Source organism: Coregonus clupeaformis, chromosome 29 (assembly GCF_020615455.1).
Source record: "Coregonus clupeaformis isolate EN_2021a chromosome 29, ASM2061545v1, whole genome shotgun sequence".
NCBI classification, from domain to species: Eukaryota; Metazoa; Chordata; class Actinopteri; order Salmoniformes; family Salmonidae; genus Coregonus; species Coregonus clupeaformis.
The window spans coordinates 55148551-55175773 of record NC_059220.1 but is presented as its reverse complement, the minus strand read 5'-3'; the positions used below and the strand labels follow the sequence as shown (position 1 = coordinate 55175773).

The window sequence follows — 27223 nt, the reverse complement described above, 5'->3', positions numbered from 1 at the left end:
TTTGTTTCATCAGACCAGAGGACATTTCTCCAAAAAGTACGATCTTTGTCCCCATGTGCAGTTGCAAACCGTAGTCTGGCTTTTTTATGGCGGTTTTGGAGCATTTGCTTCTTCCTTGCTGAGCGGCCTTTCAGGTTACGTCGATATAGGACTCGTTTTACTGTGGATATAGATACTTTTGTACCTGTTTCCTCCAGCATCTTCACAAGGTTCTTTGCTGTTGTTCTGGGATTGATTTGCACTTTTCGCACCAAAGTACGTTCATCTCTAGGAGACAGAACGCGTCTCCTTCCTGAGCGGTATGACGGCTGCGTGGTCCCATGGTGTTTATACTTGCATACTATTGTTTGTACAGATTAACATGGTACCTTCAGGCGTTTGGAAATTGCTCCCAAGGATGAACCAGACTTGTGGAGGTCTACAATCTTTTTTCTGAGGTCTTGGCTGATTTATTTTGATTTTCCCATGATGTCATGCAAAGAGGCACTGAGTTTGAAGGTAGGCCTTGAAATACATCCACAGGTACACCTCCAATTGACTCAAATTATGTCAATTAGCCTATTAGAAGCTTCTAAAGCCATTAAAGGCACAGTCAACTTAGTGTATGTAAACTTCTGACCCACTGGAATTGTGATACAGTGAATTATAAGTGAAATAATCTGTCTGTAAACAATTGTTGGAAAAATGACTTGTGTCATGCACAAAGTAGATGTCCTAACCGACTTGCCAAAACTATAGTTTGTTAACAAGAAATGTGTGGAGTGGTTGAAAAACAAGTTTTAATGACTCCAACCTAAGTGTATGTAAACTTCCGACTTCAACTCTATTTACTGTGGCGTCCATAGCGACAGATGAAGTTTGGGTTGCATACCGTTGGTAATAGTTTTCAGGGTATACTGTTGGTGCAACTACATCAGAACTTCACAGGGAGGGGTATGACATACAGATCAACTGCAACGTTGGACATACAGTGCCTTGCAAAAGTATTCATCCCCCTTGGCGTTTTTCCTATTTTGTTGCATTACAACCTGTAATTTAAATGGATTTCTATTTGGATTTCATGTAATGGACATTCACAAAATAGTCCAAATTGGTGAAGTGAAATGAAAAAAAGAACTTCACAAAATAAATAACGGAAAAGTGGTGCGTGCATATGTATTCACCCCCTTTGCTATGAAGCCCCTAAATAAGATCTGGTGCAACCAATTACCTTCAGAAGTCACATAGTTAAATAAAGTCCACCTGTGTGCAATCAAGTGTCACATGATCTGTCACATGATCTCAGTATATATACACCTGTTCTGAAAGGCCCCAGAGTCTGCAACACTACTAAGCAAGGGGCACCACCAAGCAAGCGGCACCATGGAGACCAAGGAGCTCTCCAAACAGGTCAGGGACAAAGTTGTGGAGAAGTACAGATCAGGGTTGGGTTATAAAAAAATATCAGAAACTTTGAACATCCCACGGAGCACCATTAAATCCATTATTAAAATATTGAAAGAATATGGCACCACAACAAACCTGCCAAGAGAGGGCCGCCCACCAAAACTCACGGACCAGGCAAGGAGTGCATTAATCAGAGAGGCAACAAAGAGACCAAAGATAACCCTGAATGAGCTGCAAAGCTCCACAGCGGAGATTGGAGTATCTGTCCATAGGACCACTTTAAGCCGTACACTCCACAGAGCTGGGCTTTACAGAAGAGTGGCCAGAAAAAGCCATTGCTTAAAGAAAAAATAGCAAACACATTTTGTGTTCGCCAAAAGGCATGTGGGAGACTCCCCAAACATATGGAAGAAGGTACTCTGGTCAGATGAGACTAAAATTTAGCTTTTTGGCCATCAAGGAAATCGCTATGTCTGGCGCAAACCCAACACCTCTCATCACCCCGAGAACACCATCCCCACAGTAAAGCATGGTGGTGGCAGCATCATGCTGTGGAGATATTTTTCATCTGCAGGGACTGGGAAACTGGTCAGAATTTAAGAAATGATGGATGGCGCTAAACACAGGAAAATTCTTGAGGGAAACCTGTTTCAGTCTTCCAGAGATTTGAGACTGGGACGGAGGTTCACCTTCCAGCAGGACAATGACCCTAAGCATACTGCTAAAGCAAAACTTGAGTAGTTTAAGGGGAAACATTTAAATATCTTGGAATGGCCTAGTCAAAGCCCAGACCTCAATCCAATTGAGAATCTGTGGTATGACTTAAAAATTGCTGTACACCAGCGGAACCCATCCAACTTGAAGGAGCTGGAGCAGTTTTGCCTTGAAGAATGGCCAAAATCCCAGTGGCTAGATGTGCCAAGCTTATAGAGACATACCCCAAGAGACTTGCAGCTGTAATTTCTGCAAAAGGTGGCTCCACAAAGTATTGACCTTGGGGGGTGAATAGTTATGCACACTCAAGTTTTCTGTTTTTTTGTCTTATTTCTTGTTTGTTTCACACACACAAAAAAATGCATCTTCAAAGTGGTAGGCATGTTGTGTAAATCAAATGATACAAACCCCCTAAAATCAATTTTAATTCCAGGTTGTAAAGCAACAAAATAGGAAAAATGCCAAGGGGGTGAATACTTCCGCAAGCCACTGAGTATACAAACCATTATGAACACCTGCTCTTTCCATGACATAGACTGAACAGGTGAATCCAGGTGAAAGCTATGATCCCTTATTGATGTCACGTGTTAGCTAAATCCACTTCAATCAGTGTAGATAAAGGGGAGGAGACAGGTTAAAGAAGGATTTTTAAGCCTTGAGACAATTGAGACATGGATTGTGTATGTGTGCCATTCAGAGGGTGAATGGACAATACAAAATATTTAAGTGCCTTTGAACAGGATATGGTAGTAGGTGCCAGGCGCACCGGTTTGTCTCAAGAACTACAATGCTGCTGGGTTTTTCACGCTCAACAGTTTCCCGTGTGTATCAAGAATGGTCCACCACCCAAAGGACATCCAGCCAACTTGACACAACTGTGGGAAACATTGGTGTCAACATGGGCCAGCATCCCTGTGGAACGCTTTCGACGCCTTGCAGAGTCCATGCCCCGACGAATTGAGGTTGTTCTGAAGGCAAAAAGGGGTGTGGTGCAACTCAATATTAAGAAGGTGTACTTAATGTTTTTTACACTCAGTGTATATTAGCAGTGTTTAGAAATAGCGTCCTCCTCAGGTTTCCTGTAGTTGTCTCTTTCTGCCCTTCCGCCAGTGAGGAGTGCTACAATCTGAGGGAAGAAAATAGTTCAAGTGACTGAGATCAATCATCTTAAAATCATGTCTAAATATTTCTGATAAAAGCATACCAACTATTTTGAATGATCAATGACACTTCATTAAACTTTTTTGGGCCTGCTTTGAACGTCCTAGCCATGATGTAAGCACTAAACCAATCCAATATTTGTGTTACAACGTTGTTGCTATTTTTTCTTCTAATATATGTTCTGCACGAGTGCTTTTTACTCCTTCATGCCTTACGTTTTCCATATGTAAGGCCTTCTATTAAATTGTTAACAGATGTGCTCTAGCCTCAACAACTCTACTGATCTCTCTGTAAAACAAGGAACAGATAAACCTTAAGAGGTGCTGATGCAATTAACCTGTGTAGTTAAAAGCGAATTATACAGTCATGTGTTAACCTATATAGGATGTGTAAATGATTCATAAACAGGCTAACAGTAGATATTGACAGGCCTGTCCAATCCCTGTCCTTTTAAGGCAGAGACCTCATGGTTACCTGTGGCATTGACAACAGTCTCTCTTCAAACAGTGTTGAATAAGAACAACATAGTGTCTACAGACACTGAAGAGACACAATTAACAAAACATGCCAAACCAGTTGAGTAGGTTTGTGTTCCTGGGGAAAATGCCAACATAGAGAGGTTAGGGCAGAGGTAAGAGGTAAATGAAGACAGGAAGTATAGTAAGGGAATGAAGTGAACTCACAGTCTTGCTCTCCATCTTCACTGGGAAAGCAGTTTTTGAAGAGACAGTGCATTGTCCTATAGCAGTTATCCAACAGGGATTTGGGGGTCACGAACCTCCACCCTTTTGAGTCGGGCTCCTTCACTCTATTGTAGATATCCTCTATTCGCTCTGGTGGCTCTTTCTGAGAGATTTACATACAGTACATGACCATTATGAGTTAAGTTTGTCCACACAGAGAGATGGGCAGGGCAGTGACAGTGACACTATAGCCGGTCTTACACACCTCATCACTCTGTGGTGGGAACACCTGCTGGACCTTCCTGAAGAGGTCTTCCAGATCGGCGGTGTACTTGTAGGAGGGATGTCTCTCTGGCAGGACCCTCAAGATCCTCTTCAACACCTCCTGGTTGACCAACAGCCACACATCCTGTAGGTCCCCCTCCTCCAGATCCACTACCCTCACCCTCTGGAGGGACATAGAAAATAGATAAAGAAGTGACATAGTGGGGAGTGGGATAGGAGGAACAGATAGAGATGTATGGGGTGATAAGAATGAAGAGTGAAGATAAAGGAAGGAGAATAAGGAAGCAAAGTAGACGAAGGGTGAGTGAGTGGATGGTTTGACATGTTAATTTTTCATTTGACTGAACAAGTTAGATGAGTGATAATGATAAAGGTTAGGAAACAAAGGGAGGAACTCACTAGTCTGCTGATATTGCTAAGTTTGAAGACCTCCTCAAAGTGAACTCTGATGGTGTAATTAATGGGGAAATTGTGCCTCTGTTAAAAAGACAGGAAAGACTTTGGTGTCAGATTGTTTGTACAAAAATACCACCTTTAATCTCTTTTCCACATACATCAACTTTCAATGTAATTCTTCTGTGCAGTAATCCACACACTAGTATTCCCTAATGTGTGTCTAATTTCATTCATATTCCAAACTTGCAAGTCACTGTCTTAATATCCTGTACCCTTCTTACCATATTACGTCTTCTGTCGGTGAGTTTTGTTTCCAATGTCTTCAACGACGTGCACTGGGCAATTGTTGTGGGTGTCATCAAAACAGGTATTACCCACATCAAACCTACAGGGGGCACAACATAAATATAATATAATACAGGGCTCTCCAACCCTGTTCCTGGATAGCTACCCTCCTGTAGACAATTATTTTTCTCTGCTCATACCGGAGTAATAAAGGCCTAGTGCACTAATTTGGTGGGGGAATTATTATTTGTTACTTTTTTTACCACCATTGAAGTGGTATAATGGTGTGTGAACTGAACTCAGATGAGTAAAGACGTTGAGACATCTGTCACAGTGCAAAGACAGACCATAGCTCCTAGCTAGACCTCTTTGGCTGGCTGGCTGCTGTGCTAAAATTAATTATGCTGAAATATGACCTCTTCTTTCCATCAGACTCATTATCTCAATGAGAATACACCAATCTAAGAGAGAGCCTCAGCTGAGCCAGATTACAATACTGAGTAAACACCTTTATTTTCACACAACAGTAATCTCCTCTAAAGCGCTTCACCACAATCAGTGATGTACACTCTTAGAAAAAAGGGTTCAAAAAGGGTTATTCGGCTGACCCCATAGCAGAACCCTTTTTGGTTCCAGGTAGAACCCTTTTGGGTTCAAGGTTTAGTCCTTTTGGGTTCCATGTAGAAAGGGTTCTACATGAAACCCAAAAAGGGTTCTACCTAGTACCAAAAAGGGTTATCCTATGGGGACAGCCAAAGAACCCTTTTAGGTTCTAGATAGCAGCTTTTGTAGTGGTAAAAACCACTGCGCCACTCAGGTAAGTTTCCTGAGTGGCGCAGTGGTCTAAGGCACTGCATCGCAGTGCTAGCTGTACCACTAGAGATCCTGGTTTCGAATCCAGGCTCTGTCGTAGCCGGCCGCGACCGGGAGACCCATGGGGCGGCGCGCAATTGGCCCAGTGTCGTCCAGGGTAGGGGAGGGAATGGCCGGCAGGGATGTAGCTCAGTTGGTAGAGCATGGCGTTTGCAACGCCAGGGTTGTGGGTTCGTTTCCCACGCGGGGCCAGTATAAAAAATAAATAATGTATGCACTCACTAACTGTAAGTCGCTCTGGATAAGAGCGTCTGCTAAATGACTAAAATGTAAATGTAAAAAAATTGCCTGTCGCAGTGGAAAAAAAAGTTGCGCTCCCTATACTTTCAATGCATTTTTCTGCAAAAGGTGGGTAAACTGTTGGGCAAAAAAAATAAAGTGGGTGAACTCCATTACACCACTGACCATAATCTGCATGTGGTCATATGGTCAAGGGCAGGAGACATCCAATACACAGTCATGGTCAGCGGAACATTTTTGCTATTATGTTTGGGAACACAGGATTGTTTGGTTTGGTCCTGTGGTCTAAACTCAGATTGAGACAGTAGTGCCTATTTAGACAAAAGGGTATTTTTTCTCAGGAGTAACTAGCTCTGACTGTACATAGCCGGGGGCAGAATGAGTGGTGACATGCAGTCCAGAGCCTGTCTGTTGTTGATCACTGTGTGGTTAGATACTGTGGTCCAGGGCTTGGATGCAGATGGCTGTATAGAGACTCAGAGTCAGCAAAGTCTCCAAGACCTCACAACACACTTCACAAAGGACTAGGAATATGCCTCACCGCACAATCTGTATATACAGTCAGGAGCTCAAACATCAGTTATCCATATACAGTGGGGGAAAAAGTATTTAGTCAGCCACCAATTGTGCAAGTTCTCCCACTTAAAAAGATGTGAGAGGCCTGTAATTTTCATCATAGGTACACGTCAACTATGACAGACAAAATGAGGAAAAAAAATCCAGAAAATCACATTGTAGGATTTTTAATGAATTTATTTGCAAATTGTGGTGGAAAATAAGTATTTGGTCAATAACAAAAGTTTCTCAATACTTTGTTATATACCCTTTGTTGGCAATGACACAGGTCAAACGTTTTCTGTAAGTCTTCACAAGGTTTTCACACACTGTTGCTGGTATTTTGGCCCATTCCTCCATGCAGATCTCCTCTAGAGCAGTGATGTTTTGGGGCTGTCGCTGGGCAACACGGACTTTCAACTCCCTCCAAAGATTTTCTATGGGGTTGAGATCTGGAGACTGGCTAGGCCACTCCAGGACCTTGAAATGCTTCTTATGAAGCCACTCCTTCAGTTGCCCGGGCGGTGTGTTTGGGATCATTGTCATGCTGAAAGACCCAGCCACGTTTCATCTTCAATGCCCTTGCTGATGGAAGGAGGTTTTCACTCAAAATCTCACGATACATGGCCCCATTCATTCTTTCCTTTACACAGATCAGTCATCCTGGTCCCTTTGCAGAAAAACAGCCCCAAAGCATGATGTTTCCACCCCCATGCTTCACAGTAGGTATGGTGTTCTTTGGATGCAACTCAGCATTCTTTGTCCTCCAAACACGACGAGTTTCGTTTTTACCAAAAAGTTATATTTTGGTTTCATCTGACCATATGACATTCTCCCAATCCTCTTCTGGATCATCCAAATGCACTCTAGCAAACTTCAGACGGGCCTGGACATGTACTGGCTTAAGCAGGGGGACACGTCTGGCACTGCAGGATTTGAGTCCCTGGCGGCGCAGTGTGTTTCTGATGGTAGGCTTTGTTACTTTGGTCCCAGCTCTCTGCAGGTCATTCACTAGGTCCCCCCGTGGGGTTCTGGGATTTTTGCTCACCGTTCTTGTGATAATTTTGACCCCACGGGGTGAGATCTTGCGTGGAGCCCCAGATCGAGGGAGATTATCAGTGGTCTTGTATGTCTTCCATTTCCTAATAATTGCTCCCACAGTTGATTTCTTCAAACCAAGCTGCTTACCTATTGCAGATTCAGTCTTCCCAGCCTGGTGCAGGTCTACAATTTTGTTTCTGGTGTCCTTTGACAGCTCTTTGGTCTTGGCCATAGTGGAGTTTGGAGTGTGACTGTTTGAGGTTGTGGACAAGTGTCTTTTATACTGATAACAAGTTCAAACAGGTGCCATTAATACAGGTAACTGTCACGGTTTCGGCCGAGACTGCTTCTCCTGGTTCGGGCAGGCTTCGGCGTTCGCCGTCCCCGGAGTACTAGCTGCCACCGTTGTATGTTTCGTGGTGTGATTGCTTTAGTCTGTCTTGTACACCTGTGTCTGTTTGTGTTCTGATTACGTGTCCTATAAGTTCCCTGTTTTGTATTAGTTAGATTGTGTGTTGTTGTTTGCCTGTCGTGCGGAGCTGCGTGTTTGCGCTCTGTTAGTTTTGTTTATTGTTTTACGCATGTTGCGTAATTCCCTCGCCTCCGTTTGTTTTCGAGGTCGTGTATTGTTTTGTTGCACTTTGGACTAGTAAAGTCTTTTGGACGAATCCTCTGTGTCCTGCGCCTGACTCCTCCACCACATCCACATAGGTTCTTTTGACAGTAACGAGTGGAGGACAGAGGATTCTCTTAAAGAAGAAGTTACAGGTCTGTGAGAGCCAGAAATCTTGCTTGTTTGTAGGTGACCAAATACTTATTTTCCACCATAATTTGCAAATAAATTCATTAAAAAATCCTACAATGTGATTTTCTGGATTTTTTTCCTCAATTTTTCTGTCATAGTTGACGTGTACCTATGATGAAAATTACAGGCCTCTCTCATCTTTTTTAAGTGGGGAGAACTTGCACAATTGGTGGCTGACTAAATACTTTTTTTCCCCACTGTACCTCACTCACCCCACCCCCCTCTCTTGCTTTCAATAATTATACGTTCTTCGTATCTTTCTTTTACTCCTGTATGTGTCTCTCTCTCTCTCTGTTACAGGAGGTGGTTAGATACAAAGACAACAAGGTTTAACCACTATCTTTTTTTTTGCAACAGAAACCGGACCTACGCAATACCTATTGTTTGTGGTCTCTCTATCTGAGATAGGAAGTAATTAAACCCATAGACATTTTCTACTGTCTCTCTCCTTTGCACTTTCTAGCTTGAGCTCTTTGAAATATACATTGTTTGTCTGTGATGATTTATGGTAATAGTTCTTCAGTTTACAGAGACGACTATTATCTCTTAAATCAACTGACAGATGTGCTTCCTCACACTATTAAGGGCATCTTAGCTTTTAAACTTATAAACGTATAAGTGGTTGATGTGATGTAGTCTCACCGTGCCCATTGCAACAAAAGCATAACTTATTAATGAAACCAGGAATAACCTTGATGATGTCAAACTAAACTACCACTACACATCATCTCAGTTCTGTTCCCACTACATTTGGAAGCTTGATTCTTTCCCAACAATATGTCAAGAAGACTCTAGCCTTTGGCCTGATACGTAGTTCCCAGGGCAGTTGCTGTAGATCAGCGTGATATCCGCAAGCCCCCCAATTCTTCACACATGCACATGCACCACAGCACTTCTCTTACCCAATAGCCCACCCAGGAGCCAGGCTGTTGGCCGGACCATGATCCAACTGAGGTCCCTGTCTAAACACGCTGGAAGCCTCAGACTGTAGTAGTATTTTGGACGAATCCTCTGTGTCCTGCGCCTGACTCCTCCACCACATCCACATCGGTTCTTTTGACAGAACAACACACCTACTATGGAGTCAGCAGGAGTAGCGGCGGCACCCAAGTCGCTGGAAGAGCAGATCAGCCATCAAGACACCATGATCCGGCAACTTGGGGCCGCCATGGACGAGGTGTCCAACACTCTGCGCCGGTTGGTGACTGGAGAGGTGCCTACGCCTTCTTACTCCATCCCATCACCAACGGCCAGTCCTCCTCTCTCAGCACCGGAACCCAGTGGCATTCGGCTCTCGCTCCCGAGGGCATATGACGGTTCTGCAGCCGGGTGTCAGGGGTTCCTCCTGCAGGTGGAACTCTACCTGGCTACCATACACCCAGCGCCCTCGGGATACGAGAGCGTCTCCGCCCTCATCTCCTGTCTATCCGGCAAGGCGTTGGAGTGGGCCAACGCCGAATGGAGGGAATAGACGCCGCTACCATCACCTACGCGGAGTTCTCCCGCCGCTTCAGGGCTGTCTTCGATCACCCACCTGAAGGGAAGCGGCGGGGGAGCGCCTGTTCCACCTCCGACGGGGAAGAGGAGCGCACAGGAGTTCGCACTGGAGTTCCGGACGCTAGCGGCGGATGCGGGGTGGAATGAGAGGGCCCTCATCGACCATTACCGGTGCAGCCTACGAGAGGACGTTCGTCGTGAGCTGGCCTGCAGGGACACCAACCTATCATTCGACCAGTTGGTGGACATCTCCATACGTCTCGACACCCTGCTGGCTACCCGCGGACGTCCCGAGTGGGGGCCCGACCATTCCACCCTCCAGCACCTCCGAGCCGATTCCCATGGAGCTCGGGGGTGCTGGGCGCTAGAGAGAGGAGGAGAGAGAACCCCGAGGGGGGCCACCCCCTGCACCAACTGTGGCCGTGGAGGACACACCGCGGTCAGGTGCTGGGGAGGGTCTCCTGGGAGAGGGGACAACAGGTCACGCACTGGGGAGTCATTTCAGGTGAGTAGGCGCCCCACTTACCCAGAGCTTTCTGTTGGTCACATGAGTATTCCTGTGAGATTTCCACAGGTGGCACCTCATTCCCAGCATAAGGCGCTAGTAGATTCAGGCGCAGCTGGGAATTTTATTGATAGGGCATTTTGTTATAGGTTTGGAATTCCCCTTCGGCCGGTAGAAGCCCCCTTTCCTGTCCACGCCTTAGACAGCCGGCCGTTGGGGTCGGGGCTGATCAGAGAAGTCACAGCACCACTTACTATGACGACGCAGGGGGGTCATGAGGAGATCATTCAGTTTTATCTGATTGACTCTCCCTGCGTACCCCGTGGTGTTGGGGCTTCCCTGGTTAAGCACCCATGATCCTACCATTGCGTGGCAACAGAGGGCTCTTATGGAGTGGTCTGCCCAGTGTGTAGGGAGATGTCTAGGTGTTTCCTTAGGGGCGACCTCGGTTGAGAGTCCGAACCAAGTGCCCGCAATGCGCATTCCCCCCTGAGTATGAGGACTTAGCACTCGTGTTCAGCAAGACGAGGGGCAACACGGCTACCACCTCATAGACAGGGGGACTGTGCGATAAATCTCCAAACAGGAGCGGCTCTTCCAGCGGAGCCGTGTGTATCCCCTGTCTCAAGAGGAGACAGCGGCTATGGAGACTTACATAGCCGAGTCCTTGGCACAGGGATACATACGGTCCTCCACTTCCCCGGTTTCCTCGAGTTTCTTCTTTGTGAAGAAGAAGGACGGGGTTTGCGCCCGTGTATTGATTACCGTAGTCTCAATCAGATCACGGTTAAGTACAGTTACCCTCTTCCACTGATTGCGACTATGACGAGTCATTACGCGGAGCGCAGTTCTTCACAAAGTTGGATCTCAGGAGCGCGTACAATCTGGTGCGCATTAGGGAGGGGGATGAATAGAAAACGGCATTTAGCACCACCTCGGGTCATTACGAGTATCTCGTCATGCCATACGGGCTAATGAATGCTCCTTCAGTCTTCCAATCCTTTGTTGACGAGATTTTCCGGGACATGCATGGGCAGGGTGTGGTAGTGTACATCGACGACATCCTAGTGTACTCTTCTACACGAGCCGAGCATGTAGCCCTGGTGCGCCGAGTGTTGAGAAGACTGTTGAAGCATGACTTGTATGTCAAGGCAGAGAAATGCCTGTTCTTCCAGGAGTCCGTCTCCTTTTTGGGTTATCGGTTGTCCGCGTCTGGTGTGGAGATAGAGGTAGACCGTGTGTCGGCCGTGCGTAATTGGCTAACTCCAACCACTGTAAAAGAGGTGCAGCAGTTCTTGGGTTTTGCTAATTACTACCGGAGGTTTATTCGGGGCTTTGGACAGGTTGCAGCGCCCATTACGTCCCTGTTAAAGGGGGGTCCGGTTCGTCTGCAGTGGTCAGCTGAGGCGGACAGGGCATTTGTCAAACTGAAGAACCTGTTCACCTCGGCCCCGGTGCTGGCGCATCCGGATCCCTCTTTACCATTCCAAGTAGAGGTAGACGCGTCCGAGACCGGTATTGGGGCAGTCCTGTCACAACGGTCCGGCACGCCACCTAAGCTCTCCGCCCCTGTGCGTTCTACTCTAAGAAACTCAGCTCGGCGGAGCGCAATTATGACGTTGGGGACAGGGAGCTGTTAGCTGTAGTCCAGGCCCTAAAGGTGTGGAGGCATTGGCTTGAGGGGGCTCAACACCCTTTCCTCATTCTGACCGATCACCGTAACCTGGAGTACATCCGGGCAGCTAGGAGATTGAACCCTCGTCAGGCTAGGTGGAACATGTTCCTGACCCGGTTTGTTTTTAAGATCACATACATCCCAGGGTCCCAGAACGGTAAGGCAGACGCCCTGTCCCGGCGGTATGACACAGAGGAGAGGTCCATTGAGCCCACTTCCATACTGCCGGAGTCTTGTCTGGTGGCTCCGGTGGTATGGGAGGTCGATGCGGAAATCGAGCGGGCACTGCGTGCCGACCCTACTCCCCCGAGTGTCCTGTGGGGCGGAAGTACGTTCCGCTCGAGGTTCGTGATCGTCTTATTTATTGGGCTCATACATCACCCTCCTCTGGACATCCAGGTATTGGCCGGACAGTGCACTGCCTTAGCGTGAAATACTGGTGGCCAACGTTAGCTAAGGATGTGAGGGTTTATGTCTCCTCCTGCTCGGTGTGCGCCCAGTGTAAGGCGCCTAGACATTTGCCCAGGGGTAAGTTACATCCCCTGCCCGTTCCACAACGACCATGGTCCCACCTCTCGGTGGATTTTGTGACCGACCTACCCCCCTTCCCAGGGGAATACCACCATTTTGGTCGTTGTGGATCGGTTTTCCAAGGCCTGTCGTCTCCTCCCAATGCCGGGTCTCCCTACTGCCCTACAGACCGCCGAGGCCCTATTTACCCACGTGTTCCGGCACTATGGGGTCCCCGAGGATATTGTGTCTGACCGAGGTCCCCAGTTTACCTCCAGAGTCTGGGGGCGTTCATGGAACAGCTTGGGGGTCTCGGTGAGCCTTACCTCGGGGTACCACCCAGAGAGCAATGGGCAGGTTGAACGAGTCAACCAGGATGTGGGTAGGTTTTGAGGTCCTATTGGCGGGACCGGCCGGAGGAGTGGTCCAGGTATATCCCCTGGGCCGAGATGGCCCAGAACTCTCTCCGCCACTCCTCCACCGGTTTAACACCTTTCCAGTGTGTTTTAGGGTATCAGCCGGTCCTGGCACCGTGGCACGAGAGCCAGATCGAGGCCCCTGCGGTGGACGAGTGGATTCGGCGCTCGGAGGAGACGTGGGACGCTGCCCATGTCCATCTGCAGCGGGCCATCCGTCAACAAAAGGCGAGCGCCCGATCGCCACCGCAGTGAGGACCGGTGTACGCACCGGGAGATCGAGTCTGGCTCTCGACTCGAAACCTGCCCCTCCGCCTGCCCTGCCGGAAGCTGGGTCGGCGGTTTGTGGGGCCCCTTCAAAGTCCTGAGAAGATTGAACGAGGTGTGTTACAGGTTACAACTGCCTATTGAATACAAAAATATTAACCCCTCGTTCCATGTGTCTCTTCTCAGGCCGGTGGTAGCTGGCCCACTCCAAGAAGATGAGATAGGAGAGACCCCTCCGCCCCCTTTGGACATCGAGGGGGCCCCGGCGTACAGGGTCCGGACCATCTTGGACTCGAGGCGCCGGATGAGTGGTCTCCAGTATCTCGTGGAGTGGGAGGGGTGCGGTCCGGAGGAACGGTGCTGGGTGCCTAGGAGGGACATCCTCGATCCATCCCTCCTGACTGAGTTCCACCGTGGGCATCCCACGCGCCCGGGTCCGCGTCCTCCTGGCCGTCCCGAGGCCGGGTCGGCACACGGCTGGAGCCGCGCGTCAAGGGGGGGTACTGTCACGGTTTCGGCCGAGACTGCTCCTCCTCCTGGTTCGGGCAGGCTTCGGCGTTCGCCGTCCCGGAGTACTAGCTGCCACCGTTGTATGTTTCGTGGTGTGATTGCTTTAGTCTGTCTTGTACACCTGTGTCTGTTTGTGTTCTGATTACGTGTCCTATAAGTTCCCTGTTTTGTATTAGTTAGATTGTGTGTTGTTGTTTGCCTGTCGTGCGGAGCTGCGTGTTTGCGCTCTGTTAGTTTTGTTTATTGTTTTACGCATGTTGCGTAATTCCCTCGCCTCCGTTTGTTTTCGAGGTCGTGTATTGTTTTGTTGCACTTTGGACTAGTAAAGTCTTTTGGACGAATCCTCTGTGTCCTGCGCCTGACTCCTCCACCACATCCACATAGGTTCTTTTGACAGTAACGAGTGGAGGACAGAGGATTCTCTTAAAGAAGAAGTTACAGGTCTGTGAGAGCCAGAAATCTTGCTTGTTTGTAGGTGACCAAATACTTATTTTCCACCATAATTTGCAAATAAATTCATTAAAAATCCTACAATGTGATTTTCTGGATTTTTTTTCCTCAATTTTTCTGTCATAGTTGACGTGTACCTATGATGAAAATTACAGGCCTCTCTCATCTTTTTAAGTGGGAGAACTTGCACAATTGGTGGCTGACTAAATACTTTTTTTCCCCACTGTACCTCACTCACCCCACCCCCCTCTCTTGCTTTCAATAATTATACGTTCTTCGTATCTTTCTTTTACTCCTGTATGTGTCTCTCTCTCTCTCTGTTACAGGAGGTGGTTAGATACAAAGACAACAAGGTTTAACCACTATCTTTTTTTTTGCAACAGAAACCGGACCTACGCAATACCTATTGTTTGTGGTCTCTCTATCTGAGATAGGAAGTAATTAAACCCATAGACATTTTCTACTGTCTCTCTCCTTTGCACTTTCTAGCTTGAGCTCTTTGAAATATACATTGTTTGTCTGTGATGATTTATGGTAATAGTTCTTCAGTTTACAGAGACGACTATTATCTCTTAAATCAACTGACAGATGTGCTTCCTCACACTATTAAGGGCATCTTAGCTTTTAAACTTATAAACGTATAAGTGGTTGATGTGATGTAGTCTCACCGTGCCCATTGCAACAAAAGCATAACTTATTAATGAAACCAGGAATAACCTTGATGATGTCAAACTAAACTACCACTACACATCATCTCAGTTCTGTTCCCACTACATTTGGAAGCTTGATTCTTTCCCAACAATATGTCAAGAAGATTCTAGCCTTTGGCCTGATACGTAGTTCCCAGGGCAGTTGCTGTAGATCAGCGTGATATCCGCAAGCCCCCCAATTCTTCACACATGCACATGCACCACAGCACTTCTCTTACCCAATAGCCCACCCAGGAGCCAGGCTGTTGGCCGGACCATGCTCCAACTGAGGTCCCTGTCTAAACACGCTGGAAGCCTCAGACTGTTCGAGAGCACCTCCAGACCCTTTTCGCTTCTTGTTAGCCTGTAACAGCAACACAGACAGGTATTTTTAGACATTTCAACATTCACTTTCTTCACTGGTATTAATTCGTTTTTTTTCCTGAATAGCTACAAACAAACAGTACTCTTGTCAGGTTGAAAGAACAGAGAAAAAAGAAGAAACCCGCACAGTGCTCTTGCTAGTATCACTGCTCTTTATTAAGCTTTATATATCGGCCTTGTCAGAGCATTTGAGGTTGAAAGGACAGGAAATAAGCAATGTACAGTTTAAGCTGATATTTGATGGCAGACACACCTGTGTGTACATTTAGGGCCACCAACCACTTTATGTCAAAAAGTCTGCTAAATGATGTAAATGTAAAAGGAGACATGGGTCATTAGCTGAGTTTGAAGTTTGAAGTACTGCATTGCCAAAACCAGTGCATAAAGAACTCCACTCTAGGAATGACTTTCCCTCACTTAACCAGCAATTATTTCAATAAATGGCTGTAAATGCTCTGCCATCTTTCTCAATTAAATAATAATTCGAATAATGAATCTATAACGCATATTCACTTGCAGTAAAGCCAATGTAATACGGTTATTACAGACTTATAAATACATGGTGTTAAGTAAGATTAATATATCAGTGATACAATCTATTAATAATTAATTTGCAATCTAGATTTGGGTCTGAGTACACCCCAAATGTGAATGATGTGATTATTCATTCACGTGAATTTCCATGATCAGTAAAAAAAAAAAAATTACGGATAATTATTATAAAATTGATATCAAGAAAATGTATCACACATCATAGATGTAACTTGTAGAAAAGTGGAGGGCAGTGCCAAAATAAATTACACATGTCTGGACACACATGGTACTGTATATAAAAATAAAATGCATAGCATAATATGGTCGGCATACACTGACAAATAACAACGCAACATGCCTCTAAATAATGAGGGGGAAGGTTACATTATCTATCCAATGGATGGATGGATCCCAGGGGTCTTCATTATTTAGCCATATAGCCTACAATATCAAAAGAGCACCTTCGGGTTTCCAATATTCAGTAATAGCCTGTTAGTCTTACTTATTATCTTTTAATAACAATATGTAAGACCATATAACAAAAGTGGGCAGCGCAGTAGTAGCCTATGCAGCGCAGCAGATCCAATATTTGCGCAACGCGTTACAAATCGCAATTCCATTTTCAAACCTGCACGATCGCACCTGTAATTCCACTGAAACTCGTCACTTCAGCACTCCAGTATCTTCAGAATAACCAGCAGCAGCAGCGATCAAAAGCATACATGCTCCACACAAATGACTTAAATCTGGGAAACAACGCGTGCGTTAAACCTGTCAGTGACAAAACCCCCGTCTCAGACCAAAGCGAATTTTGGAAACTAACGGAAGCCTCCCTTTCTTTGCCCTCTTTGGCCCCCAGCTCTCCAAAATGTGCAAATATGAATTGCGAACCTGGTCGTCTCCAGCAGCAGATCCACATGAGGTGCAGAGCCTGTTAAAAAAACATGCTTCTACATGTCACGGGTTTTTACTTTCACTTTCCATCCAATGCCCTACCTCTCACCGAAATAATGCTATCTCATCCCTGATTGGACTGCCCTCTGAAACACATTCTTTGCGTTTAATAATGGTAGGTGAGGATAGGACTCCACATTAGGGTCACCGGTCCAGGCATGTATGCAATCTATTCACAATCACATCATCGCATGACATTCACACATCACTGTCTCCCATCTCGCTCTCTCTGGCCACCCCTCAGAGCCTAGTTCCTTTCTAGGTTTCAGCCTTTCTAGGGAGTTTTTCCTAGCGACAGAGCTTCTACATCTGCATTGCTTGCTCTTTGGGGTATTCGGCTGGGTTTCTGTGTAAGCACTTTGTGACAACTTCTGATGTAAAAAGGGCTTTATAAATACATTTGATTGATTGACTTATCCTCTGCAAAGGGCACAGAGTCTGTTGTGAACACAGCAAGACTACTCTAGGTCATCCATGTGGCCAGCATACACTGTTAAAAAATATATATATATCTAGTTGTTTCAACTAAACCCTTTTTATTTTTTACTCAACTTTTCAGTCAAAGTATTCTCGGAACTTAAAGGGATACTTCGCGATTCTGGCAATGATGCCCTTTCTCTACTTCCTCAGAGTCAGATGATACCATTTTTATGTCTCTGTGTCCAGTATGAAGGAAGTTAGAGGTTGTCTCGCAAGTCAATGCTAACTAGCATTGGCGCAATGAATGGAAGTCTATGGGTATCTACTAGCATGCCAAACTTAGCTCCAACATGAGGAAATGTAGGCAAAAACGTAGTCAAAAATTCAGTCAACTTAAAATGATGTGTTTGCTCAATTTGTCTCATATGTTCATTCAACTACAAATTATAATTTTGGCATCTAAGAAAAGCTGTGGAACTAGTTACACACTCGCAGTGCTTTTAACATACAATGTTTTCAATTTTCCAATTTACATATTTGTATTCAGAGCCTTTACTCAGTACTTTGTTGAAGCACCTTTGGCAGCGATTACAGCCTTGAGTCTTCTTGGGTATGATGCTACAAGCTTGACACACTTGTATTTGGGGAGTTTCTCCCATTCTTCTCTGCAGAGCCTCTCAAGCTCTGTCGGTTGGATGGGGAGCGTCACTGCACAGCTTTTTTCAGGTCTCTCCAGTGATGTTTAATCAGGTTCAAGTCCGGGCTCTGGCTGGGCCACTCAAGGACATTCAGAGACTTGTCCCGAAGCCACTCCTGCATTGTCTTGGCTGTGTGCTTAGGGTTGTTGTCCTGTTGGAAGGTGAACCTTCGCCCCAGTCTGAGGTTCTGAGTGCTCTGGAGCAGGTTTTCATCAAGGATCTCTCTGTACTTTGCTCCGTTCATCTTTCCCTCAATCCTGACTAGTCTCCCAGTCCCTGCCGCTGAAAAACATCCCCACAGCATGATGCTGCCACCACCATGCTGGATGGTGCCAGGTTTCCTCCAGATGTGACGCTTGGCATTCAGGACAAAGAGTTCAATCTTGGTTTCATCAGACCAGAGCATCTTGTTTCTCATGGTCTGAGTCCTTTAGGTGCCTTTTGGCAAACTCCAAGCGGGCTGTCATGTGCCTTTTACTGAGGAGTGGCTTCCATCTGGCCATACCATAAAGGCCTGATTGGTGGAGTGCTGCAGAGATGGTTGTCCTTCTTGAAGGTTCTCCCACTTCGACAACAGAGGAACTCTGGTGCTCTGTCAGAGTGACCATCGGGTTCTTGGTCACCTCCCTGACCAAGGCCCTTCTCTCCCGATTGCTCAGTTTGGCCAGGCAGCCAGCTCTAGGAACAGTCTTGGTGGTTCCAAACTTCTTCCATTTAATAATGATGGAGGCCACTGTGTTCTTGGGGACCTTCAATGCTGCAGAAATGTTTTGGTACCCTTCCCCAGATCTGTGCCTTGACACAATCCTGTCTCGGAGCTCTACGGATAATTCCTTCGACCTCATGGCTTGGTTTTTGCTCTGACATGCACCATCAACTGTGGGACCTTATATAGACAGTTGTGTGCCTTTCCAAATAATGTCCAATCAATTGAATTTACCACAGGTGGACTCCAATCAAGTTGTAGAAACATCTCAAGGATGATCAATGGAAACAGGATGCACCTGAGCTCAATTTCGAGTCTCATAGGAAAGGGTCTGAATACATATGTAAATAAGGTATTTTCGTTTTGTCATTATGGGGTATTGTGTGTAGATTGATGAGGATTTGTATTTATTTAATCAATTTTAGAATAAGGCCGTAACCTAACAGAATGTGGAAAAAGTCTGAATACTATCCAAATGCATGTTCATTTAAACAGATATTCATATTCATCATGTCCTCACCTGGGATTTGAACTCACTACGTCTTGGTTCACAGCATTCCAATCTTCCTGCTACGTCATCAGGTCTGTGTCAATAACTGATTTCACCTGTATTGCTACACTTTGCGCTTCAAAGTAAATCTCAGATTTGTTAAAAGTATACTCAAGAAAACTATTATATTTATCATAGTGATTAAGGAGTAACATTAAAACAAAGTAATATGCCCCACTAACATTATACAACTATACAGAAATAAAGGGTACAGCTAGGGTACCAAATTGTCCCACCTCAAACGCCCATGTGGATCATTATGGATTCTTTGGCCTTTATCCCGTGGTAGTGAGGTGGGCAGGAATGACAAGATCTGGCAACTAATACCTCAATGGCTTCAGGAGTGGTTAGTTGGTTTTGGTCAAATTTCTAAAGCTGAATGTTGCAGTTTAAGGAATATACAGGTATTGGTTGACATTAATTTGCACTCTGACCCAAGTCCATTCATTATTATCATCCGTTAGTTAGCTGTCAGATCAAAATCTAGGCATAATTAGAATGTAATAAATGTCATCATCACACTAGTAGGAGTGGGTAGCTAACAGTATTAAAGTGGCATTCTCGCCCCCTTGTTCCTTCCCTTCATCTGCTCTGTGTGAAAACATGCTGGTGAAAGCAAACACCTCTGATTCATTCACACCCTTGTTTCCTTCCGTTCATCTACTCTGTGTGAAAACATGGTGGTGAAAGCAAACACCTCTGATACACAATATTGTTTTATTGTATGTTTTCACATCAAGAAGTTGTGTTTGCACCCTCATTTGAGATTTCAGGCGGTGGGCCAAGAGCCAGATAGACACTTAAGAATTTTAGAGAGAAGGGCAGGGGCATTCCATGCAGACCCCAACATTGCAAACCAAACCTCGATCATAACACCATCTGCTAGTCCAGACTAAGTGACATCAGGGGGGAAATCCCAGAAGATGGAGAACAATGACTCTCCAGTGATGGAAATTTCCATCTTCAGCATCCTTACACCCTCAACCAAGGGGCAGGGTCTAAGTGGAACGACCCTGGTGCTCACAAGTGTAGTTAGTCTTCTAATGTTTGAATTCTTGCTTGCAGTTACACCATCAGGAAGTTTGAATAAAATGAAGTTACTTTAGAACACATTGAAGTAAATAAGAACACAAATTATAACATATTGAACTAAAGAAATGCATGCATTTGTGCATAATTGGGACATCTTTCTCTGGCCAGCAGAAATTATGTTTACCCTAATCTTGAGAGTCCACATTGACATGGCAACGGGTTAAGTCTTGAGTCAAACTGTGGTGAATGACAACCAAATTCAGAATTCCAATTAATAACCAACATCCACTGGGATAACAATGATCACACAAATATGCACAAATAACCTCAGTGAAAGATACTACACTGCAACTTTCCAAACACTTCCCTTAACTATGCCTAAATACAGTGCATTCGGAAAGTATTGAGACCCCTTCCCTTTTTCCACATTTTGTTACGTTACAGCCTTATTCTAAAATTGATAAAATATATTTTTTATCAATCTACACACAATACCCCATAATGACAAAGCAGAAACACGTTTCTTTTTTGTGTCGCTAATTTATATATAAAAAAATTGAAATACCTTATTTACATAATTATTCAGACCCTTTGCTATGAGACTCGAACTTGAGCATAGGTGCATCCTGTTTCCATTGATCATCCTTGAGATGTTTCTGCAACTCGATTGGCGTCCACCTGTGGTAAATTCAATTGATTGGACATGATTTGTAAAGGCACACACCTGTCTACATAAGGTCAGGGAGGTGACCAAGAACCTGATGGTCACCCTGACAGAGCTCCAGAGTTCCTCTGTGGAGATGGGAGAACCTTCCAGAAGGACAACCATCTCTGCAGCACTCCACCAATCAGGTAGAGTGGCCAGACTGAAGCCACTCCTCAGTAAAAGGCACATGACAGCCCGCTTGGAGTTTGCCAAAAGGCATCTAAAGGACTCTCAGACCATAAGAAACAAGATTCTCTGGTCTGATGAAACCAAGATTGAACTATTTGGCCTGAATGCCAAGCGTCACGTCTGGAGGAAACCTGGCACTATCCCTACAGTGAAGCATGGTGGTGGCAGCATCATACTGTGGGGCTGTTTTTCAGCGGCAGGGAGACTAGTCAGGATCGAGGGAAAGTTGAACGTAGCAAAGTCCAGAGATCCTTGATGAAAACCTGCTCCAGAGCGCTCAGGACCTCAGACTGGGGCGAAGGTTCACCTTCCAACAGGACAACGACCCTAAGCACACAGCCAAGACAACGCAGGAGTGGCTTCGGGACAAGTCTCTGAATGTCCTTAAGTGGCCCAGCCAGAGCCCGGACTTGAACCCGATCTAACATCACTGGAGAGACCTGAAAATAGCTGTGCAGAAAAGAATGGGAGAAACTCCCCAAATACAGGTCTGCTAAGCTTGTAGCATCATACCCAAGGAGACTCGAGGCTGTAATCGATGCCAAAGGTGCTTCAACAAAGTACTGAGTGAAGGTTCTGAATACTTATGTAAATGTTACATTTCCGTTTTTTATTTTTTGTAAATGTGCAAACATTTCTAAAAACCTGTTTTTGCTTTGTCATTATGGGTATTGTGTGTAGATTAAGGGAAAAAAATATTTAATCAATTTTACAATAAGGCTGTAACCTAACAAAATGTGGAAAAAGTCAAGGGGTCTGAATACTTTCCGAATGCACTGTATGTTGGTGGCAATCTCACCATCCTCAAGAATGGTATAATAGTATAATGTTCAGCTGTTGAATGACATGTTGAAATGAAAAGTAGAGGAAATGACTCAGCATAACCCACTGCTTAGTCCATGTCAGTATAGTTGTTGGGCATCAGTGCCTTATCTTGAAATATAAAGATGATATTTGAATGTCCTAATAATACCCATGTCACAACATTGACTAATTGCCTTAGTAACACCCACATCGATAATCAAGTTAAAAATTAAATTTTAGTCACATGCTCTCACATTTACATTTTATCTGACCTCATGACAAGGCCAAGAATAAGTCTGTTGGTAAAATGAATTATGCGAGAAATGTCGGTGGAGACGCTTTTATGCGCAAATATTTATAGAGTAACCATCATATTGCATTTTTACAAGGCAGGAGACTAACAATTCCAGCCAGAATAACCAACTGTTTTTTGCAAACTCCAAAGTCCTCTGATAATACTAGTCCTGTGCGAATCGACATCCCAGTCCTTTGAGAGAAATGTCTGAGTTTGACAGGTGTTGCTAATGATTTTAGCAAGAAAACAATAACTGATGTGCTGCGCATAGCCTATATATGAAGAGCCTACATTTATCAACTTTCAGTGAATTATTGTTTACGAATTAATTGAACATCGCCAAATGCATCATAAATTTTTTTTGCGCCTATTTAATGCAACCTTTGCTGTTAATAGATCGCAAAGCGGCATACAACTGAGCTAAACGTTTGGAAATGACAAGTTCACTTTCTCATTCATAGGCTAAAAACGCATATCAAGTGCAAGTGCGCTGTTTAGCTCACATCTGAAGGCTGGGTGGCATTAAGGACGTTTTTTACTGCGGATCCCTAAAATATCCTAATGATTATGATCACACGTCCACAAATGAAATATTATGGCGACACTATACAAAATATGGTTTAATATGGATTAGAAACTTGGGAACCAAGATCGAGTTATCATTGTAGCCTGTTATCGTCCAAATTTGTTGGAATATTTTAACACCTAGAAGAAAAAAAAACTCCAGGCTTCCGTCATAACTGTCAATTTATTTAAATATTAATAATTACAGGGGATAGTTTTTAAAAAAAGACCGAGTTTGGGAAACCATGGGATGGATAGAGCTCAGGTGCCAAGACCAGAGTGGGCACACTCGCTATATAATGGCAAAAACAAATTGTTAGAAAACCATCAGTAGAGTTGAAAATGCGATGGAAACCCATTAAACAAATGTTTTATTTGGTACATGGGAATTTAACTGCAAAATGTATTTTTTTGTGCAGCATGCACAGCCTTTTATCTTCAACAAGCCAATTTGATGGAAACATCTCTGGTGGGAAAATGCATTGTTTTTATGAGGATTTTAAGAATATTCGCATGAAAATCTTGCCAATTGGATGGAAACCAAGCTACTGCAGGTTGTTTAAGTATTTTTTGTGTGTGTGTGACTTTACCTCCAGCTGTTATTATGGACACAAGATAGTTAAATGGAAACACACCCTAGCAAATTAATGGGAACATAGCTATAGTGACAGACAAGGAAGTACAAGAGATTTAAAAAAAACTTTATTTACAAACTTTATTTTCCCCCATGACTAATATGGAATGGTGTCTCATCTACAGTGTGGGGATTGTGGCTGGTGTTTGGAGTTTACAGGACTATTAAGGGCAAAAAAAAACATTTGAGGTCCACAATCCAGCTGTATTCCTTTGCTATTGTACACAATCCTGTCATCTTGTATAATAGATGTGGACAATTTGTCCATCAAAGGAATACACTTTTTAAGCACATAAAAAAAAACAGCTGTTGGAGTATCCAAAATCTTTTTAGGATCAAAATTGACATTGAAAAGAAAACAAAGTATTTTTCATTTGTGGCACTCAATTACAGCAAAAATACTCAAAAAGGATTGTTTCAACAAATACACACAATGCAAAAACAGTTGAGCTAATTATATCAAAGGGTTTATTAGGCCATGCATCACACGCATTAAAACCTAATGAATTCTCCTGTATGCGTCTATAGCACTGGTGAAATACACATGATAAATTCTAAATCCGGCTAGGTTTAAATGGCATCCTATGAGTGAAAACCACGTGGTAAATATTCACCATAGAATGTTAAGTATTTATAGGCCAAACAAACAAATCAGGGCCTAAAGGTCAATTCTGAGCATCCATAGATGAAGACTTAGGAAAAATATGTTCTGCCGACTTCTCGGCAGGAAACCATGAAAGCTCTCACCTCCTCTTCATGTTAAAACAGGGGAACAGGTGTGCTGCTGATTTCCACCGCGCAGCACAGTCAACATGTAAGTTGTTGTAAATGACAGTTTGTATGTGTGAGTGTATTTGTGTATGTACAGAACATGAGGGTTCTAGAAGGCATAACGTGTGCGGATGTCCTCCAGTTTCTTTGAGACTTCAGGTGGTGTACGGTCCAGCTCCTCAGCAACACTCTTCTGCTTGTGGGGGTCCATGGAGTTGAACTGCTCACACAGATCTCCGTCTATCACATTCTGCAGACACACAGATAGACAGAACAGATGAAGAAGGTCAGATACAGTAGGCAGACTGTCTGGGTGGCCAAAGAACAAGGCTTCTAATTTATTTCTGCCATCATGTTCGACACAGACTTAATAATTCACAGCGTGTATGATCCAGCTAAATGTACTGGACTTGGAAAGAGCCCACACACACTAGTTGGTTCTTGGCATAACTTTTCACCCAGTGGATTTGGTACCAGACTACATTTGTAAACATAGTGGTGTCCTCTGTACACATTCCATCTACATAATGAGGAATTAGTAGCAGGGAGTATAAAGTGTGGCTTTCTTTGTCCAACCATCCTATGGGAATAGTAAGTCAACTTAAATTAGTTAGTACCCACCTTTACAGGGAAGTAGTAGGAGCGGAAGCTGAGGTGGTCCCTCCCACAAAGAGGGGGGAACTCTGAGCGCATGTGCATCTCTAAGTGCTGAAAGAAGTCATGGTCCTGAGGACAGATAAGAGGCACACCATAGATTAATAAGTGCCATAAATATATCAAAACATTCACATACACTATATTAAGTCAAAAACAATCATTCATTATGTATAATTGTGGATGGTTGAGGAAATTAGAGAAATGTGAGAGATGATCTGTGTATATGCTGAGATCAGAGATGTTTAAGCTCTCTCCATTGGTTTGTCAGAGAAGAGACATGACATCACTTCAACAACATAACCATAGAGATCCTATTAAATTACTAGAGGGGCTATGTCATAAACCTTCAAAGTTCCAGAATGGTGTGAAAATGGCAGCCATATTGGTCAGGGAGAAATCCAAACCACTCTAATAGGAATTAAAGGCAGTGGAGGCATAATCCTGATTTTACTTAAAGGAAAATAAAAGGCATGTGAGATCAGACATTGTGTAATAGAATTGTCAACCTAAAATATTGTCATAATTATAAATACAGTTTATAAAGGTTTTATACAAATTGTCTATATAAATAGCCTCTAAAATATATGTAAACAAACTACAAATGTTATTTTTAGTTTTCTTGGAAAGCTGTGAGTACCATTATATGATACAATATCAGTACTTGTTGCATTTACAACTTGTCTAAGTCCTATCATCAACTGATTTCAGCCAGTGTATGGCTGTGGATTGACTGCATTGTTTGAAAGTTAATTTGAAAGATTTATGGAAACATTCCTCTAAAACTAGCTGGCTAGCTAGCTAACAAACATACAGTGCAGATAAATTCTTCAAATTAATTATTTTACACAATATCTTATCACAGAACTGGTAAACCATGGTTGACCAACTCCCTGACCAAATTGGCTGACCTTGATCCCATCATAAGAAGGTTAATGTACATTCTAGTATTCTAATTCCTTATTCTATGAACATAACTTCCCTGTTTTCAAGTCCTGCCAATGAAGACAGTTCAATATGGATGGTTGTGTACTTTAGGTCTTTAATGAATGTGTGTGTCAGGTACCTCGTGGGAGGTGAAGGGCACCAGGATGCCGATGCCTCCAGACAGTGTTGTGTAGACCAGAGACTCGGAGCCACCGGGTATCAGTGTGGTCTTCTGCAGAGACAGCACAGTCTCCCCGATGTGGTAGTTCATGATCACTTCAGCCTGACACAGGAGAAGAGACATGGTACAGGGTCAGACAGACATGGTCATTACAGAAAAATTCTCACTCACGTCACACTCCCCACCCAGAAAACATTGCTTACATGCACCCTTTTTACCAATTGCCCACAATAAGTCAAAATTGAGGAAATTTCCCACTGACTACCTACAAAAAAAATGTAGCTCCTAAAAGCTTCCAATAAACAGCTAAATGGAAAACAGCATGTTAAACAGCGATTTGGCCTGGACAGCTGCCAAGGTTTGGAGAGCAGGTCTGTTATAAGCTGGGTCTGGGATGAGGCAAACCACAACACCACTAAGACAAAAACTGTGATCCATAGAGAGACAAAAAGACAGATTCCTTAATTAGACAGAAGTAGCGTTCTCCTGGGCTCCGGTCTCTACAGAGCTGTGATGCTGTGACAGGGGAGCAGAAAGTCTGTACCTTCTGAGAGGCTCCGTTCAGCAGACCTCTATCCCACAACGCCTTGTTCCCAGTTGGGTCCTCATCCACGTCATCACTGGTGTTGGGGGGCAGGCGCACCTTAGGAGGTACAAAGTGTAAGTGCTAACATCATTGATAGATCATAAATTGGATCAAACGGTTAATGTGAGGCGTCTAGAGAAAAGGTACAAAGAGATACAACACCCAACACCTTTGTCAGAAAGGAACAATAAAGAGTGACCACGTACAATGCTGATGTTGCCAAACTTGTCGGCTGAAGCCATGGTGTCGTAGTCCAGCAGACAGGCGGTGGTGACCCAGCGAGGGTGGGTGTCGTCGGCAAAGATGATCAGCTGATTCTCGCTGCGCTTGTAGCGCACCCAGAACAGACTCTCCTGTACGTCAGTCACTATGACCCGCTGACCGATGGTGTGGATGCCTGTTACCAGGTTGGGGACATGCTGGAAATAAGACAGATGACATCATTAAACAACTAAATATCTTGGTCATCAACTGACCTACTACTGCCATATGGATTTTATTTGAAAGGTCTGGAACCTAAACAAGAGGTCGACCATGGTAAAATGTCCTCTGGGACAATGGATGATGGCTGCACGATGCGGTGGCCTTTTATCCTTGCCCTCTTTGCTTTTGAAAGGAGATTCTTACAAATCAATCATCTCCCCAATCACTAATAATTCAAGTGGTTACCTTGATTCCTTTGAGACCTTAA

General features: G+C 44.4%; 2 protein-coding genes across 4 annotated transcripts in view; both read right to left on the bottom strand.

The window, feature by feature from the left end:
* Positions 1-3076: 3076 nt before the first annotated feature.
* LOC121577279 (interleukin-34-like) lies at positions 3077-9393 on the bottom strand. 3 transcript variants are annotated; one of them, XM_041891044.1, is made up of 6 exons: positions 9327-9393; positions 4907-5010; positions 4629-4706; positions 4210-4392; positions 3945-4107; positions 3077-3226 (listed from the first exon to the last, which is right to left on the bottom strand). In XM_041891044.1, exons 1-6 carry the CDS (start codon positions 9364-9366, stop codon positions 3171-3173), a joined length of 624 nt encoding a protein of 207 aa, XP_041746978.1. In that variant the 5' UTR covers positions 9367-9393; the 3' UTR covers positions 3077-3170. The 3 variants fall into 3 exon arrangements, with proteins under 3 accessions (XP_041746978.1, XP_041746976.1, XP_041746977.1); XM_041891042.1 differs by lacking the exon at positions 3077-3226 and having other exon boundaries at positions 3767-4107; XM_041891043.1 differs by lacking the exons at positions 3077-3226; positions 4629-4706 and having other exon boundaries at positions 3767-4107.
* A 14066-nt stretch (positions 9394-23459) lies between these two features.
* LOC121576669 (splicing factor 3B subunit 3-like) overlaps positions 23460-27223 on the bottom strand; it is a 52624-nt gene continuing 48860 nt past the window's right edge. Inside the window, exons 23-27 of the mRNA XM_041890014.2 lie at positions 26739-26951; positions 26491-26589; positions 25905-26048; positions 24806-24910; positions 23460-24434 (exon numbers count right to left, since the gene is read on the bottom strand). Coding sequence (XP_041745948.1) covers positions 24294-24434; positions 24806-24910; positions 25905-26048; positions 26491-26589; positions 26739-26951 — 702 coding nt within the window. The 3' untranslated portion in view covers positions 23460-24293. The remainder of the gene's footprint in view (positions 24435-24805; positions 24911-25904; positions 26049-26490; positions 26590-26738; positions 26952-27223) is intronic.